The sequence below is a fragment of the Plecotus auritus genome (genome assembly GCF_963455305.1).
Source record: "Plecotus auritus genome assembly, chromosome: 1".
Classification (NCBI taxonomy): domain Eukaryota; kingdom Metazoa; phylum Chordata; class Mammalia; order Chiroptera; family Vespertilionidae; genus Plecotus; species Plecotus auritus.
In genome coordinates, this window is record NC_137770.1 from 73,764,986 (window position 1) to 73,781,838 (window position 16,853).

Sequence of the window (16,853 nt, forward strand, 5' to 3'; positions counted from 1 at the left end):
GGGGAAATGGTTTTAGTTTTTGGATGGCTACTCTTCTTGAGGGTTTTGAAATGAATGTGTTTCCCCTCTCAATAGTTCCCTCAAATATTCTTTTACAAAGCTAGTAGGAGGTGTAGAAAAACAGAAGAATAATAGCAGCTTTGGAAAAGTAAAATTATTCCCTCTCTCCCACCCCCACTATATTTCAGTACTTCTTGGGATCTAGTTTGGCCTTGGATAGCAGTTTTCACCTGAAGAGAAAATGGCTGGTCTCTTGTTATTTTTACTGACCCTCTACCAGTTTTAGAAACATCTCACCAAATCGTTTTCTGTACACTCTTACATGCATATAATTTTTTTTTTGTTTTTAAAAAGATTTAAACATCAGTAGTCTATTCTGCTTTATTGTGAATCTTTTATCCAGAATTTAAGGTTAGCAATTTGGCTTTGGGCCAATTTAAACTATCTCAGGGGAAAGAGCAGTTTTAAAAAATGTTCCGAAGAAAGTTTGGTCACTGGCAAATCTTTATGGAGCCAGCTTAGCCTCCTGAGGTTATGTGTCTGAGGGCCAGGCACAGCTGCTTCTGAGGCTTTTACGCAGCGGTAGTGGTGGTGATGGAAACCACTGATTTCTGGACTGGGATCAGACTTCTTGGAAAACAGAGAATTGGAATCTCTGTCCCCATCCAAATGTACCCCTGGACATCAACACTAACTGCATGGCTAGTTTATTTATGTTAGTGGGTGCCATTTCTCAAAAGGAGGAAGCCAAGATGGGGAATATCCTTGTGTTACAGCTGATTTTTTAAAAATTTTATTGTTGTTAGATTTCAGTGGCAGCTGAGATTTGAAAGCTGAATAATGGTCCTAAAGATAGAAAGTATCTTTTTCATGGTATCAAATGTTATTCTTTTTTTTAAAAAATATATTTTATTGATATTTTACAGAGAGGAAGGGAGAGGGATAGAGAGCTAGAAACATCGATGAGAGAGAAACATCGATCAGCTGCCTCCTGCACACCTCCCACTGGGGATGTGCCCGCAACCAAGGTACATGCCCTTGACCGGAATCGAACCTGGGACCCTTCAGTCCGCAGGCCGACGCTCTATCCACTGAGCCAAACCGGTTTCGGCTCAAATGTTATTCTTGAATGAGAAAATGAGAATTTAGAGATTTGTTTAGCCATTAGGACTTTAAATAACTTTAATCTAACCATGACTATGGTTAGATTCTCTCATTGTCATTTAAATCACATTTTCAGAGTGCACATTTATGGTTCTGATAAAATATTTAGAAAATAGTGACAGAGGAACCATTACATTACTTAGTTGTTACATACTGAGATTATATATTTTTATATGAAACATTAATTAAAAGGAAAGAGAAAACTGCATTTTGGGACTCTCATTGGATGGAGAAACAGAAATATGACATCCTGGTTGTTGAAAAGAAATGACGAATGCTTTTTGCATGCAAAATAAAGACTATCTTTCCAGCTTTTATTCAATTTCCATTTGGCATTTCCTCATTCTAACTAAAACCAGAATTTCACATTGAATTTTCAAACCAGAAATGCTAACTTGGCAAATTATTTTATGAATATTATTTTTGGATTGGAATTCTTTTTGAGTAAATACACTGAAAAATATCTTGGATAAACCCGGCGTATCTATTCAGTTGATGAATGGGCTCCAATCTATTGCTGACCCACAAATATTCATAGTGAATATTCGCATTATTTTTATTTTTCACTCCTTCTGCAAACTGTTAACTCATCAAAATTTTTTCTCCATCCTCCTTAAGAAAGAATGTCTTTTAAATGAAATATAAACTTCTGTTTTTCAACAATCAATTAAACAAATATTAATTAAGTGCTCACTGTGTGCAAGGAATTATAGGACACTTAAAGGTATGTCAGGCAAATATAGAACTCGCTGCAAGTGCTGGCTCTTTCACTTACTATTCTGAGGCCTGGGAATTAATTAAAAATATTCTTATCTCCAGGTTCCTCATCTGTAAAATAGTAATAATAATACAATTCTTTAGTGTTCTTTTAAAGGGCAGGTGAGTTAATATATGTAAAATGCTTAGCAGTGTCTGACACAGAATTCAACCAATGATATTATTAGAATAACTAGAGGCCTGGTGCATGAATTCATGCACAGGTGGGGTCCGGCCGGCCCCGCCCCCGATCAGAGTGAGAGGGGCCAATTGAGGGTGGGGTTGGCAAGGGGGAGGGGCCACGGGCGGTTGACTGACCGCCCCGACCCCTGGTCGAACTCCTGGTTGAACTCCAGGTCGAACTCCTGTTTGAGGGGAAAATTTGCATATTAGCCTTTTATTATATAAAAAGGATAAGAAGTGACTTAAGGAATTTATTTTTTTATGGGAGGCACAGATTATACAGATAACAGGTATAAAACAACATAGGCTAGCACAATCAAAGGCTATAAGCAAAGTATTGTGGTGGTTCAGAGGAGAGAGAAAGCACATCTAGAAGGAGTATGAAGAAAGTCTTTTTCTGTGAGTGAGTGGCAGGAGGAGGAAGAGGAGCTTGTGAATGAGGCAGAAGGGGTCCGAGGCCCAGGAGAAGGCTGCCATTTTACAGCAGGAGGTTGAGAACTGGTCGCCTGCAGGGCTCACAGATGGGTTTCTTTTAGCCCATATAGGGTTTACAATCAACATTTAAAAATTGGGTGACCTCATATAAAAATCCAAATTTCTAGTTTCTGTTGAAAAATTAGAAAATCTGGCAACATTAGGCCCGAATCTTTGCTTGGTCCACTATAGGACTGAGCCGAGTAGCAACTGCTGCTTTATAAGGAGCACGAATTCTCTAGTTTGCCCCAGTGTCCACTACTCATATTGTATTGCAGGCCCTGAGGCCTACTGCCTGTATTTATGTTACTTGTCCAACCCCTGCACAGGCATCAACACATCTTTGAATGCCGGCTTATTTCATAGGAGATGCTGTGATGGATGATGTTAAGTATTCAGATTAGTATGTGGCTGCATCTCTGGCCTTAAGGCAGCTTGTAGGTTACTGGAGGATAGGATATAATCACATAACAAGTTGTGGAGTGATCATATAATGAAACAAAAAGCAGCACATTATGGGAACTGAGAAAGTGTATGTTTGATGAAGGCGTGATATTTAAAAGATTCTTTCTGAGATTTTTAAAATTGTGGTCCAAAAAATAGTTTCTCAAACAAGTTGAAACATGCAGACTTTCTAGCTGACCTGACTATCGCAACCTTAAAGTGCCAAGTTGGTCAGCCTAGGATGATAAAGCACCTGAGTCATGATAATTTGAGAGGCTCCAGAAATGTGACTCAGAGATCAAGAAAGTGTTGGTTGTTGTGAAAAGGGCAGAGAGGAAACCTTTTCCTTATGAGCTTGCTGTTTACAATGTTCTCATATAGATGCGCTGGCCTGGCTCTTAACTTCATGGTAATATTTTAAAAGCAGCATTTGGCTTTGCCATATCTGATTTCCTTAGTGTAAAACAAAGCATGTGGTCACATTCAGGAGAACCAATGGCATATTACTGCTATTGCTGTGATGTAAATAATATGTGGCTGCAGGTTTTAAATCTGCTTTTTATTTTCATTTCATCTTTGCAATAGAGAACTAATTGAAGCAACTTTTTAAAAATCTGTGGCTTAACTGTGCATACTTTTCTGTATTCATCTCCTAACTCTCTGACAAATCAGTTCTTTCCACGTATAGTAAATCCCACCATAAAATTGAGTGAGGTTTCATAATTTAGTACTGTAGTTCTTATGAGAGTCTAGCTTTTTCCAAAAATATCTAAGATAGGAGTTATGTAAGCATACAGTTTCTTAAGTCCTTAGCAACTAGATTCAATAATAGATTTGTTCAGGTTGGCTTTTGTAAAGAAGGGTAATTTATTTTTCATGCAATCAGTCTTACTAAGTCTAGAATTCCAGTTCATGGTAAGATTTTTTTTCCTGGTTGGGAGAGGGTCTTCAGAAATGGCTCTCATTGACAAGAGGGATTTCTTTGTTTTTAAACCAAGTAATGTAATTGAATATAAAGGTCCTGCTTAATTTGATTTATTTTCTTGTTCTTAAAATATTGATTCAGTTGTACACAATTTGATAAGACCAATGGAATATCAACAAACATTTGATTGAGGAAAATTATAGTTGTGTTAATCTCTTTTCTTGTCAAGAGCATACTATTGCTGATAGCAACAACTAACTTTTTTTCTTCTTCTTCCTGTTTCAACAGTAGCTAACACTGAGGAAATATAAACCATTGCTGGACATGTAATCTTGAAAGATTTTTATTGTTGAGTCCAGGGATTTGCAGAGCTCCAACAATGGCCATGTGGTCCAGTTGACTTCAAATTACTTAAGGCACTGGTTGAGGGCAGGAATCTGGGAATTTGTTATGTATGCTGGTCATGAGCACAGAAATCTTATTGACCATCTGTTCATTTCCAAACGCTATAGAAGTATGCCACTCTTAAGAGCATGGGAATTTGGATTGAGGAATAAACAAGAAGTTACTTCAGAGGTTCATGCCTCTAATGTTAACCTATCACACATTCCCCATTAAATCTGGGGGATAAATTACCACCTATATTTTACAGATTACTTTGAAGTTTCTATATATACTAGAGGCCCAGCGGCCTCCGTTGCATGGCCTCTGCCGTCCTGTGACACTATGTGAAGCTCCCCGCCCCAGAATGCTCTGCAATGCTTGCAGCCCCTTGACTGCTCCGTGAGGCTCCCCCTGCCCCTCGACTGCTCCACAAAGCTTGCTGCTTCCCTGCGAAGCTTGCCACTGGACGCTCTGTGAAACTCCCCCCGCCCCGCCACTGCTCCACGAGGCTCCCCGACTCTGCAACTGCTCCGCAAAACTCACCCGCCCCGCGACTGCTTCGTGCAACTCGCTGCCGCCTGGGTGACTGCTCCACTAAGCTCACGGCCACCCCCGAAGCAGCCTGCCACCGCTGCTCAACAGTCCCCAGTCCCGCCCCACCGCCAGCCACCCACTCATGGTGCACTTCATGGTGACCGGTCGCCCATTTGGTCATGACGCCACCTAGCTCTTTATATATATTTGGGCTAGAGGCCTGGTGCATGAAATTTGTGCATGGATGGGGGAGGAGGGTCCCTCAGCCCAACCTGCACCCTCTCCAATCCAGGAGCCGTCAGGGGATGTCCTACTGACAGCTTAGGCCCACTCCCCATGGTTCTCTGTGGGGTCTGGCTGCTTTGCCGCCACCTTGGCGATGAAGCTGCCATGCCCCGCTGTCCGCTCTCTGTCTGCGGGGCCTGGGGGCTTTGCCACCGCCGCTGTGCGAACAAAGCCACCATGCCCCACTGTCCGCTCTCAGTGGTGGGGCTGAAAGCACTGGGAGACTCCAGCAGGGCTGAGGGGACTGGGCACCGCCATTTTGTGTCTATGGGTGCCAGCAGCTTTGTGATGGTGTGATGGTCAATTTGCATATTCCCTATTTATTAGATAGGTCTAGAGGCCCAGTGCATGACATTCGGGCACTGGTAGGGTCCCTAGTGGCTGCCGGCTGTCAGCCGGGTACTCCCTCCCTTCCCCTGGCCACCTGCTGCCACCACTGGCCAGGGCCTACCTCCCTTCCCTCAGCTGGCCTGCCCCCTGGTCGACCTCCTGGAAGATCTCCAGTTGAGGGGGCAATTTGCATACTATGCTTTTATTATATAGGATATTTATTTAAATTTTTTTGTTAAGCCTCCTGTATAGTCAAGTTTTCTTTCACTGTGTGATAATATTTCAAGATGATAAAAACAATTTGGCTGAAAGATTTTTCCCTACTTTCAGTGCTGTCAGGCAAATGGTCCATCCATTTGATGACAGGAAATAGCAATAGTCTGTGGAAAAGTATAGCATTAGTTTAAAAACACAGGGAAGCTGGCTTTATTTAGGCAGGTTTGTATTTTTCTGGCCTAAAATTCATGCCTTATTTGCATGTCAGATAACCTATGAAGATGTGAGTCATTTCCTCTGTATCTGGCTTTTGGAAATGAGTTTACTTAACTTTAAAGATCCCTGTTGGCTCAGTCAACACCACAGATATTTTTCTAGGGATGAACTTAGAATACCTTGGCAATCAATTAGTCAAATCAGCAAGTATCTATTGACCTCAGGGATAGTTCTCTTCTTTTGGCTCCTTAGATATTCTGTGCATATCTTGAGAGCTTTCACCAAACTGAATTTTACTGATTAAAAGCATTCCTATATGACTTAAAAACAGAAAAGATATGGATGGTCAGAGTCTGTGCAAATATTTCTAACATAGGAAATCAAAATATTTCCTGATGATCATGAAAACTGACAGAACTGGTGGGCACATTAATGTGACAATAGGACCTCTCCTGGCACCACAGAGCTTCTTGAATATGGCACTGGGAGGTTTTTTGCCAGAATCAATGATACCTTTCCCTGCTTTCTCTTAGCCTCTACTTTCATCACATGCTATCTTTTAAATGTTTGAACTATATGGTTATGCTATCAGAGACCATGACTGAGGAAAGATATTACATATCCTTAGATCTAACTGTGCAGAATTACAGACATAAAGCTATTAGAGTTTGAATAAACTTTATCAGAAGAAATTGAGATCCAGAAAGAGAAAGTGATTGCTCAAAAGTACATAGCTGGTCATACCAGTAGAACTGGGGCTAAAATCTAACCTTCAGGCCAATGTCTTTTTTGTATGGAGAGTCACATTGTTAGAGAAAGACAAAATTAGCCTTTGTTTTTAAAAATAAAAACTGATTTGTTCTATTTATAAAATTAATATATGCATGTAGTAGAAAACTCAAGAAATACAAAAATATCTTTACATACATACATACATACAAATAAACATAGTACACCAGTTAGAGTTCTTGGTAAGAAATAGGAAAAATACTCAGCTTGGATTTTGAAGGTAAGTAAATGAAGGAACTATTTATATATTTAAAGGAGCCAGTATGGGGTGTTGGGACACCCATGGACTAGCAACAGTGGGTAGGGAGAAGGAAAAGTGTGACAGAGCTTAGGGAGACCTAGAGCCATGGTCAAAGAATCGGCCATGCAAAATTGTAATCATAGAAAGTGTGGGCAAAGGATTAACCAATCCTTCTCCTTCAGCATGAGAATTTGAGCTGTTCTTACTCTCCTAATTGTTTCCCTGGCAACTGATGGAAGTTGGAATGTCAACAATGTTAAGAGGCAGCTTCACTTATGCTAAAAATGACCCCTGGAATAGGAGAATTATAAAGACCCGACGGGGAAGCCATACTTTGAGCTTCTGTAAATGCAATGATTCCTGTGGCTGGGCATGTCTCTTGCTGGGACCTTGGATGCTGTACCTATAAAGTCATTTCAGGAGATGATGCTCCTATGGGATATAAATAAAGCTTTTAAACCAGGGTAGCTTCCTTGCCCCTGTACCTGTACTGTGACAACATGAATTACAGCAAAAACTCCCAGTGAAGAGGGTACAAGACAGGGGTAGAGCAGAAAGAGTCTGATTATCCCAGCTTGCATCAGGTGCTTACCACAGGTTGTTTATCATTCTCTTGTTGATGGGCATTTGGGATATGCATAAAGATGCTATGAATATTCATGTACAAAATGACCAATACATTTTCCTTTATCTTGGATAGATTCAGAGGAGTAGAGTTGCTGGGTCATAGAATAGACAAATGTTTAATTTTTAAAGAAATTGTCAGTTTTCCATTTTATACTTCACAACAACATATGAGAGTTCCACACTTCTCCAGCACTTGGTGTTAAATTTTTTCATCTGGGCCATTCTAGTGGCTTCACAGTGATATCCTACTGTGATTTTAATTTGCATTTCCCTGATGCTTTGTAATGTTGAAGACTTTTTTATGTATGTACTTACTTGGCACTCACATATCTTCTTGTATGGAGTATCTGTTCAAGTTGCTTTAGAACTGGATTGTCTTTTTATTCTTGTTAAATTGCGTGAATTCCTTATATATACTAGATTCAAGTCCTTTTTCAGACCTGTGTGTTACATTTTCCTCTCAGTGTGTGGCTTGTCTATTAATGGTGGCTTTGTAAATTTTAAATACATTGATGAAGTTTGACTTAAAATTTTTTATGTCTTTTCTTTGCCTACCCAAAGATTAAAAAAAAAAAATCATAGCTATAGGTTATTTAAGTAATGTCCTTTAAAAAATAATTTTTCATTTAAAAATGAAATCCAGTTTGGATGTTTTTCAGAGCACTATGTTCTATAGACTGAGTGTGTTCCCCAAAATACATGCAGGAATGCCATCCCCAGTGTGATAGTATTTGGAGGTGAGGCCTTTGGGAGGTGAATAGGTTATGAAGGTGGAGCCCTCATGAACGGATTTGTCGTGTTTTATAAAGAAGGCCCACAGAGTTCCCTTGCCTCTTCTGTCATTGAGGACTCAGCAAGGAGTTGGCCATCTAGGAATCAGGAAGTAGACCTTCACCAGACACCAGTGCTATACAGCTTCAGGATATGGTTTGTGCTGGGATTCAGAGTGGGAATGGTCATGGTGTCTGGCTGGGCAGTGACAGTGTGCTAAGTACAATTATGTGGAATGCTGGAGAGAATAGTTGCCCTTCCTGGGTATGTCAGGGAATACTTTATAGTAGATACTAGAGGCCCGGTGCACGGAATTCATGCACAGGGGAGGGGAGGTGGTCCCTCAGCCCAACCTGCACCCTCTCCAATCTGGGACCCCTTGAGGGATGTCCGACCGCCCGTTTAGGCCTGATCCCACCTGGATCAGGCCTAAACGGGGAGTTGGACATCCCTCTCACAATCCAGGACTGCTGGCTACCAACCGCTCACCTGCCTCTGCCTGATTGCCCCTAACCGCTTCTGCCTGCCAGCCTGATCACCCCCTAACCACTCCCCTGCCAGCCTGATCAATGCCTAACTTCTCCCTGGCCAGCCCGATTGCCCCTAACTGCCCTCCACTGCAGGCCTGGTCCCCCCAAACTGCCCTTCCCTGCAGGCCTGGTCACCCCCAACTGCCCTCCCCTACTGGCCTGGTCCCCCCCAACTGCACTCCCCTGCAGGCCGGGTCCCTCCCAACTGCCCTCCCCTGTAGGCCTGGTCGCCCCCAACTGCACTCCCTTGCTGGCCTCGTCCCACTCAACTTCCCTCCCCTGCAGGCCGGGTCCCCCCCAACTGCCCTCCCCTGCTGGCCTGGTCTCCCCCAACTGCCCTCCCCTGCTGGCCTGGTCCCCCCTAACTGCCCTCCCTGCTGGCCTGGTCTCTCCCAACTGCCCTCCCCTGCAGGCCTGGGTCCCTTCCAACTGCCCTCCCTTGCTGGCCTGGTCTCCCCCAACTGCCCTCCTCTGCCAGCCTGGTCACCCCCAACTGCCTACAACTGCCCTCCCCTGCCAGCCATCTTGTGGAGGCCATCTTGTGTCCACATGGGCGCAACCATCTTTGACCACATGGGCGTCTTGTGTCTTGGAGTGATGGTCAATTTGCATATTACTCTTTTATTAGATAGGAATATGTTTGTTCTGGGCTCCAAAAGAATAGGAGTCTCCATGAGGTGTTGGAGGGAGGAGGTATGGAGTGGTGGAGAACTAGCAGTAGTGAATATTTCTGAGGCTTTGAGTTTGAGATGCAAGTAATGGGAGATGAGACTGAAGAGATAGGCAGGACCAGGCCACGAAGTGGTGAGGAATTAGCATCTTGCTCTGTGGCTTCTTTGCAAAGGTGGAATGAATGAACTACTACTTGAGCTCAGGTGAGAGGCTCAAGTAGTAGCTCAAGTCGATACTTCTCAAATTCTAAAGTGACTGTGGTTCATGTTGTCAATCCCCTGCCCTTAACTAGTGAATCAGAATCTCTGGGATGGAGGATGGCCACTGAATATTTTCACAGGTTCTGTGGGTAAGTCTGCAGCACAATGGAGTTTGAAAACTACTGGTTCAAGTGGATAAGGAGTAGACAGTGAAAAAGAGAGAAGGGCCTTGATTAAATAGGTGTTAGAAGGTAAATGGTGACTATTCTTTTTTTTTTTTTTAAATATATTTTATTGATATTTTACAGAGAGGAAGGGAGAGGGATAGAGAGCTAGAAACATCAATGAGAGAGAAACATCGATCAGCTGCCTCCTGCACACCTCCCACTGGAGATGTGCCCGCAACCAAGGTACATGCCCTTGACCGGAATCGAACCCGGGACCCTTCAGTCCGCAGGCCGACGCTCTTTCCACTGAGCCAAACTGGTTTCGGCAAATGGTGACTATTCTTGATGACCAAATGTATGTAAGGAATGAAAATGTGAGAGGATTCTGTCTTGAGTAACTTCAAAAATGACATCTATGCCAGTCACCTACATGGCAACACAGAGTAAGAGATCTCTGGGTGAAAAGATAGGAAGTTTAGTTATAAACGTAGGACTGACTTACTGTCAAGAAATAACCTTTTATATTACCTAGAAATAATACTAACTTTGGGAGAATATGGTCCTATCAGTTTAAATATTAATGATAATAACATACTTTCATTATATAATGCTTATTCTTTGAAAGGACATATTCAGCTCACATTTGTTATGCACTAAGATTTGTTGCAGTCCTACTATGGACTTTTAGGTTAGATCTTCTTTTTCTCCTCCACCTCCTCCATTATTATTATTACCATTATTATTATTAATTATTTTGCAAATTGTGAAACTGAGGCTCAGAGAGGTTGCTTGGTTTCCCTAAGGCAGTGGTCGGCAAACTCATTAGTCAACAGAGCCAAATATCAACAGTACAACGATTGAAATTTCTTTTGAGAGCCAAATTTTTTAAACTTAAACTTCTTCTAATGCCACTTCTTCAAAATAGACTCACCCAGGTTGTGGTATTTTGTGGAAGAGCCACACTCAAGGGGCCAAAGAGCCGCATGTGGCTCACGAGCTGCGGTTTGCCAACTGCTGCCCTAAGGCCATCTTAGGAACAGGGAGAGTCAGGATTCAAAGCTTGACTTTGCCAAGTCTAGGTCCCTTTTCACTATTACACAGCTGCCTCTCATAATGTGGATGGGCAGGGGTTTTTCTTATTATTTATATATGATAACTTGAATCTACAGAAACAGTGATTTGCCCAAATTTCAAGCTGATAAGTACAGAACAGGGACCAGAGCCCAGGTTACTGCTTCCTGACCACTGCTTTTCCACTCTTAACTTGCTATTTCCCATATGATTTGAGTTTATTTCCCTCCTTGCTTTATGTACAGTCGGGCCTTTCCTTTCTCAAATAGGTTGAGTTTAGAGAATTATAAATATCACTAGACACCCGGTGCATGAAATTCGTGCACGGGGGAGGGGGGATCCCTTAGCCCACCTGCACCCTCTCCAATCCAGAACTCCTCGGGGGATGTCCAACTGCTCTTGCAATCCGGGACCACTGGCTCCTAACCACTCCCTTGCCTACCTGCCTGATCGCCCCTAAACCCTCTGCCTGCCTGCCTGATCACCCCTAACCACCTCTGCCTGCCTGATCTTCCCTAACCACCTCTGCCTGCCTGCCTGATCACCCCTAACTGCTTCCCTGCTGGCCTGATCGCCCCTAACCGCCTCTGCCTCGCCCGCACCCGGGACCCAGCATTCCCTCCTCTGGCTGGTTTCAGGCACCCGGGACCTGGGCTTCCCTCCCTCTGGCTGGCCGCAGGCACCTAGGACCCAGGCCGGCTTCGCCCGGGCTGGCTGCAGCCGCAGAGGACCGTGGGCGGGCGGCTTCGCCTGGGCCACAGCCACAGGTGCCCAGGACTGCGGGGTGGGTGGCTTGTTCCTCTCCTGGGCTGCAGGCACAGCTGCTGGTGCCCGGGACTGCAGGGACTATGGGGCATGCGGCTTGTCCCTCTCCCAGGTCGCAGCCTGGCTGGTCCCCATTCCTCTCTCACGAGCTCATTTGTGCCTGGCTGGTCCCCATTCCTCTCTCACGAGCTCATTTGTGCCTGGCTGGTCCCCATTCCTCTCTTCCCAGTGTTGAGTGTCTGAGCCATTACGGTGTGAGGGTGTGGCAATCATTTGCAGATTAGCACTTTATTATGTTGGATTTTAAGGGAAGACATATTGTTTGAGAAGCAAAGCCAACCTTCAAAGCTCAGTTGCTTTAGATTGGTGTGTGATGGTACATTTTCAGCCTGCGCATGAATTATTTCTTTTTTAAATTAGGAACCTGACCTTAATGATGATGATAAAAGTATGGAAATAACTCCAGGGGAAAAGGTACTTCGGAACACCAAAGAGCAACGGGATCAGCAAAATCGGCTGAGAGAGATAGATGAAAAGTTGAGAATGATGAAGGAAAATATGGTAAGTTTTTTTGTTATTTAAAGTTTAATTGTAACCAATGATTATATTTAAGAAGATTTCGGTTTCCTTTGACTGTTTTATGGGGGATTTATGTGTTAAATCTGTCATGAGAACTGACATGGGAATTTGTCAGTAAAAATTGGAATGAAAGCTAATAATGATTTATAGAACTTAAAGGAGTATTATACTTAATTTATATGACATAATAAATCTGTGAAATACTGAAGTCAGAATAATGATCCATATGTCTAATATTCTGTTTTACAGTGATATAAATATCTGTTTTGTATATGTGTGTGGAAAAATTTGGTATTGCTCTGCATAAAATTCTATCTACATATTGAACTTACCACTTAAATATTCCCACCTTTTTGTTAATAATTCATAAAACATTACTCATCTTTTTCTTTGAAAAATGTTTGTATTGATTTTAGAGAGGAAGGGGGAGGGAGAGAGAAACATTGATCAGAGAGAAACATTGATTGGCTACCTCCTGCAAACGCTGTACTGGCGATTGAGTCCACAGTGTGGGCATGTGTCCTGACTGGGAATCAAACCCTCAACTCTCTGTGCATGGGATCACATTGCTCAACCAACTGAGCCACACTGGCCAGGGCATTTCTCATTATTTTTAATGTATTCCAAATCCTTCTTGAGCCTATTTCATGTTTTAAATACTTGCCATTTAAAGATATGTAATTGCTGATGAGAGAAAGCTCTTAAATCAATTAAATTGTGATCTCCTATTTAAAAATGCTCTATAAGATTATGATTTTTTCAGCTACCCATAGGATGTTTCCAGTTGGATACTTGGCTTTTACCTAAAATTAAACATGATAAGGCTGAACTACCTACATCCTCTTTTCCAGAGCTAGTCTTGTCATAATTGCCAGCAGTACCTACTTTCTGTCTTCTACTAAGTCCTATTATCTTGGGTGATCTTCAAGCCCCATTAAGTTTTAAGCAGTCTGTGTAATTTATCTTAAAATAGTTCCTTATGGCTCTTTGAACATTTTTTCTGTCCTGACTTGTGTTACCCTTCTCAGCATTGCCACCTCCTGTGTAGCCACTAATAACCTCGTCACTCTCTTCTCTCATCATCCATTTTATATGCTGCTCCATGGGAGTGACATCAGGTAAGTGATTTTGGTTAAATTCTGATCTCAGAGCTCTCCAAGAGCGTGCACTGATCCTGACTGAGATTCTTCGCCCTTCAGGATCACATCCTTGTGAACTGCTCTTAGCATTTGCCAGCCATGGACAGCAGCCCCCACCTGGAGCCTCAGGATATCCAGGTCTGCTATGACAGCCAGGCAGCAGATCTGAAGGGAATAGATGACAGCCAGGCAGCAGATCTGAAGGGAATAGATGCATTGTGTTTTGCTTCATAATTCATTTTTATTTACTTTTATGGGAAATTTAACAGGGATTATATTTCAGGGAGACCTCTATTTTTATTTTCTGAGGAATTTTTTTCCCTTGTGTCTGTAGATATGGGGAAGAAGTAGAAGAAGTAGGAATGGTTAAGAAGTGTAAAGGGCTTTTGGCGAATAGTTGTGGTGGTGATGGAGCATTTCAAGCTGGATGTGTCAAATAAAATGACTGGTTTGACCTGCTTCGAAAACTGTTGGTTCTTCTCCTCTCAGACCTACCAATCTAAGACAGGCAAAGACTACATTTTCTATAATTCAGTTTTTCTGATTTCTGATCATTTATCTCATGCCTTGAACATGTATCTGTTCTTTTTTTTATCTTATCTCTATCATTATTTAATTTTTTACTCAAAACCTGGGTCCTTTAGGAAACTTATATTTTATTCCAGTGGCTTCTGAAGGTTGGCTAGACTTGAGACATGATAAGTGTCAAGAGGTCGTTGTTGACTAAGTGGAGAAGAATAACATATGAATAGAGGAGAGCAATTATTGTGTACCTACTATGTGCCAGGCACTGTTCCAAGTATTTTACAATGTATTAACTTATCTAATCTTCACAACCACTCTAAGAGGTAAACACTATTACCTTCAATTATAGGTGAGGAAATGGAGGCACAGAGAGGTTGAGTAACTTCCTTAAGGTTATATAGCTAGTAAGTGTAAGAAAGCATTCAAATGATTAGCTTTTAACAACTGTGCTATACTACCTTTCTGGTACTGATTTACTTTTCATGATTAATATTGTTTTTTTTTTATAATTAAAGTGTGATAAGTTTTTTTTATAACCAGTAATATTCGTGGGAAAAATACTTGGAATCCCTCATACAAATGATAATTTCAGTTTTGTATTTTGTAGTCAACACTTTCAGAAACTGGTATCTGGTTGATAAAGGCACATGGGAGTTGGCCTGTATTTATATTGTCTTTATGTTTTAATTGCTTAGTGTTTCACAATATCATGTTGTGTACTGTGTGTGTACTTTTGAGGGAAGAGACTGTGTCTATTTCAAACTCTGCAAAGCCCATTGTGCCTCACAAGCTTCTAGATACTTTGTGGGCTGGGAATCTGGAGACCTGAGTCTTTGTTTCAGTGTCGTCAGTGCCCTGCTCTGTTACCTTAAATCCCTCTCAGTTTCTTAGAGACTTGGTTTGTGGCTGTGAAATTAGGCTAGGGCTAGTTCACCTTGTCCTTTTGCCTGTGATTCTTGGAATACTTACTTTTGGTGAGAAATGGTGTTATTTATATAATCTAAAACTCAATTTGTTTATTTCCTAAATATTTAGTAGTAGTTGGCTTAAGTATTCTATTGAAAGTTATTTTTGGAAGTTTAATAACACGTTTTATGAAAATGTGAGATTGATATATATATATTGCTGCTGTCTATAGACCAGATAATATGCTTTCTGAATGATAGCTTCTGTAAATGGCTAATTTTATAGTTTTGTCTTAGTTTCTCTATTACAATAGAATATTGTTTTAAACACTAATTTGGGTAAAGAAATAAATATTTCTAAAGAAAAGAGAGTCATAATGAGGCAGTTTTATTATTTTATTTATACATATATATTTAACCCTTTAATATAATGATGTATTTAAAAATATTTTTATTGATTTTAGAGAGAGAGGAAGGGACAGGGAGAGAGAGAAACATTGATGTGAGAAAGAAACATTGATCACGTTGATTAGCTGCCTCCTGCATACCCCCTCTTGGGGATCAAGTCTGCACCCCAGGCATGTGCCCTGACCAAGAATTGAACTGGCGACCTCTTGGTGCATGGGACAGTGTTAACCAGCTGAGCCACACTGGCCTGGGCAGTAATGATGTAATTTTTGACTAAGTTAAATAGTAACAATAACTCATATTTGGTATAATTTTTTGAGATATTGAATGTTCCATTGTGACACTAAGACTAATGGGATGTTTGTTGTTTTTTTTAAAAAGGAACATCTTTAACTTCTTGGATTAGATAAAAATACCTTTAATGAAGTTGCATAATAATTGTAGCTTTCATGAATCAAAATAATTCAATTTTAGTCTTGCATTTTTTTCTTTTTATTTAACTTATTAGGGTGACACTGGTTAACAAAATTATGCAGGTTTCAGGTGCACAATTCCACAACACATCATCTGTACACTGTATTATGTGTTCATCACCCCAAGTCATGTCTCCATCCATCACCATTTATTACCCTATACCCTCCTCTACTCTGCCTCTCAGCAGTCACCACACTGTTGTTGTCCATGAGTTTTTTTCTCTGTTTTGCTCCCCCCTGAAGTCCCCCTCCCCCCGACAGAATAATCAATCTGTTCTTATCTCATTGACTCCTTTAGTAATAAAATGTTCTCAAAGATGTTTTGTTAGTATTGTTAGGAAAAGCTTTTCATGGTTCCAATCTTCTAAGTGCATTGACCATACTTTTTAGATCTTTATTGTGTCTCTTTCATTCTCAGTTTGAACTTTATTCATTTTTTCCATCATTTAAAGTCTCTACTATTTCTTTCTACATTCTTTCCCTTTTCAGTTTCCTGGAAACCAGTGAGCTTGGCCTTGTTTGGTGAACTGCATTGTCATTATTGCACCAAATTGTTTAGCACTCTAGGCCTTGTTGCTGGGCATTGTGGATAAGAATGTGGTTCACAAAAGATGATAATTTCTTGTGTTCTGATTCATATTTCCACATGCTCTTGCTATTTAACCTAGTATGAGAACACATGGACCCCAATCAGAAGATTGGAGGGTTTCTTCTGCTCAGTGAATGGATGGAGGGTCTACCTTCAATTACAAAACATGCCATTGAATTAGAATTATAGAATGTGAGAGCTGAAGGCAACTTAGAGGTCATTTGGGCCAGTTCTACAGATTAGAAACTAGTCACGAACAGCTAAATAATTTTTCAAAGAATCACAATTAGTTAGTGGTAGACTTGGGCCAATCCCCAATTTTTTAAACACTTCATCCTGTGAACTTTTCATTATTCCAACCTCTTTCAGTTACACCTGTATAGTTCAGTTAATTTTTAGCTAAGATTTGAGACCACCTATCAATGTGGGCTTTTCACTAAAAACCTTAAGGAACTGTTTATACATCTTTTCCAAATTCAACATAACTCCAA

The 16,853-nt window shown here is 41.3% G+C and overlaps 1 protein-coding gene across 1 annotated transcript in view; it reads left to right on the forward strand.

Moving 5' to 3' along the window:
* The window catches only part of FSIP1 (fibrous sheath interacting protein 1), a gene marked incomplete at its 3' end in the record, with an annotated part of 208,983 nt that overhangs the window by 50,206 nt on the left and 141,924 nt on the right, over nucleotides 1–16,853 (forward strand). The window contains exon 10 of the mRNA XM_080645541.1: nucleotides 12,165–12,305. Within this exon, the coding sequence (XP_080501667.1) occupies nucleotides 12,165–12,305 (141 nt within the window). The remainder of the gene's footprint in view (nucleotides 1–12,164; nucleotides 12,306–16,853) is intronic.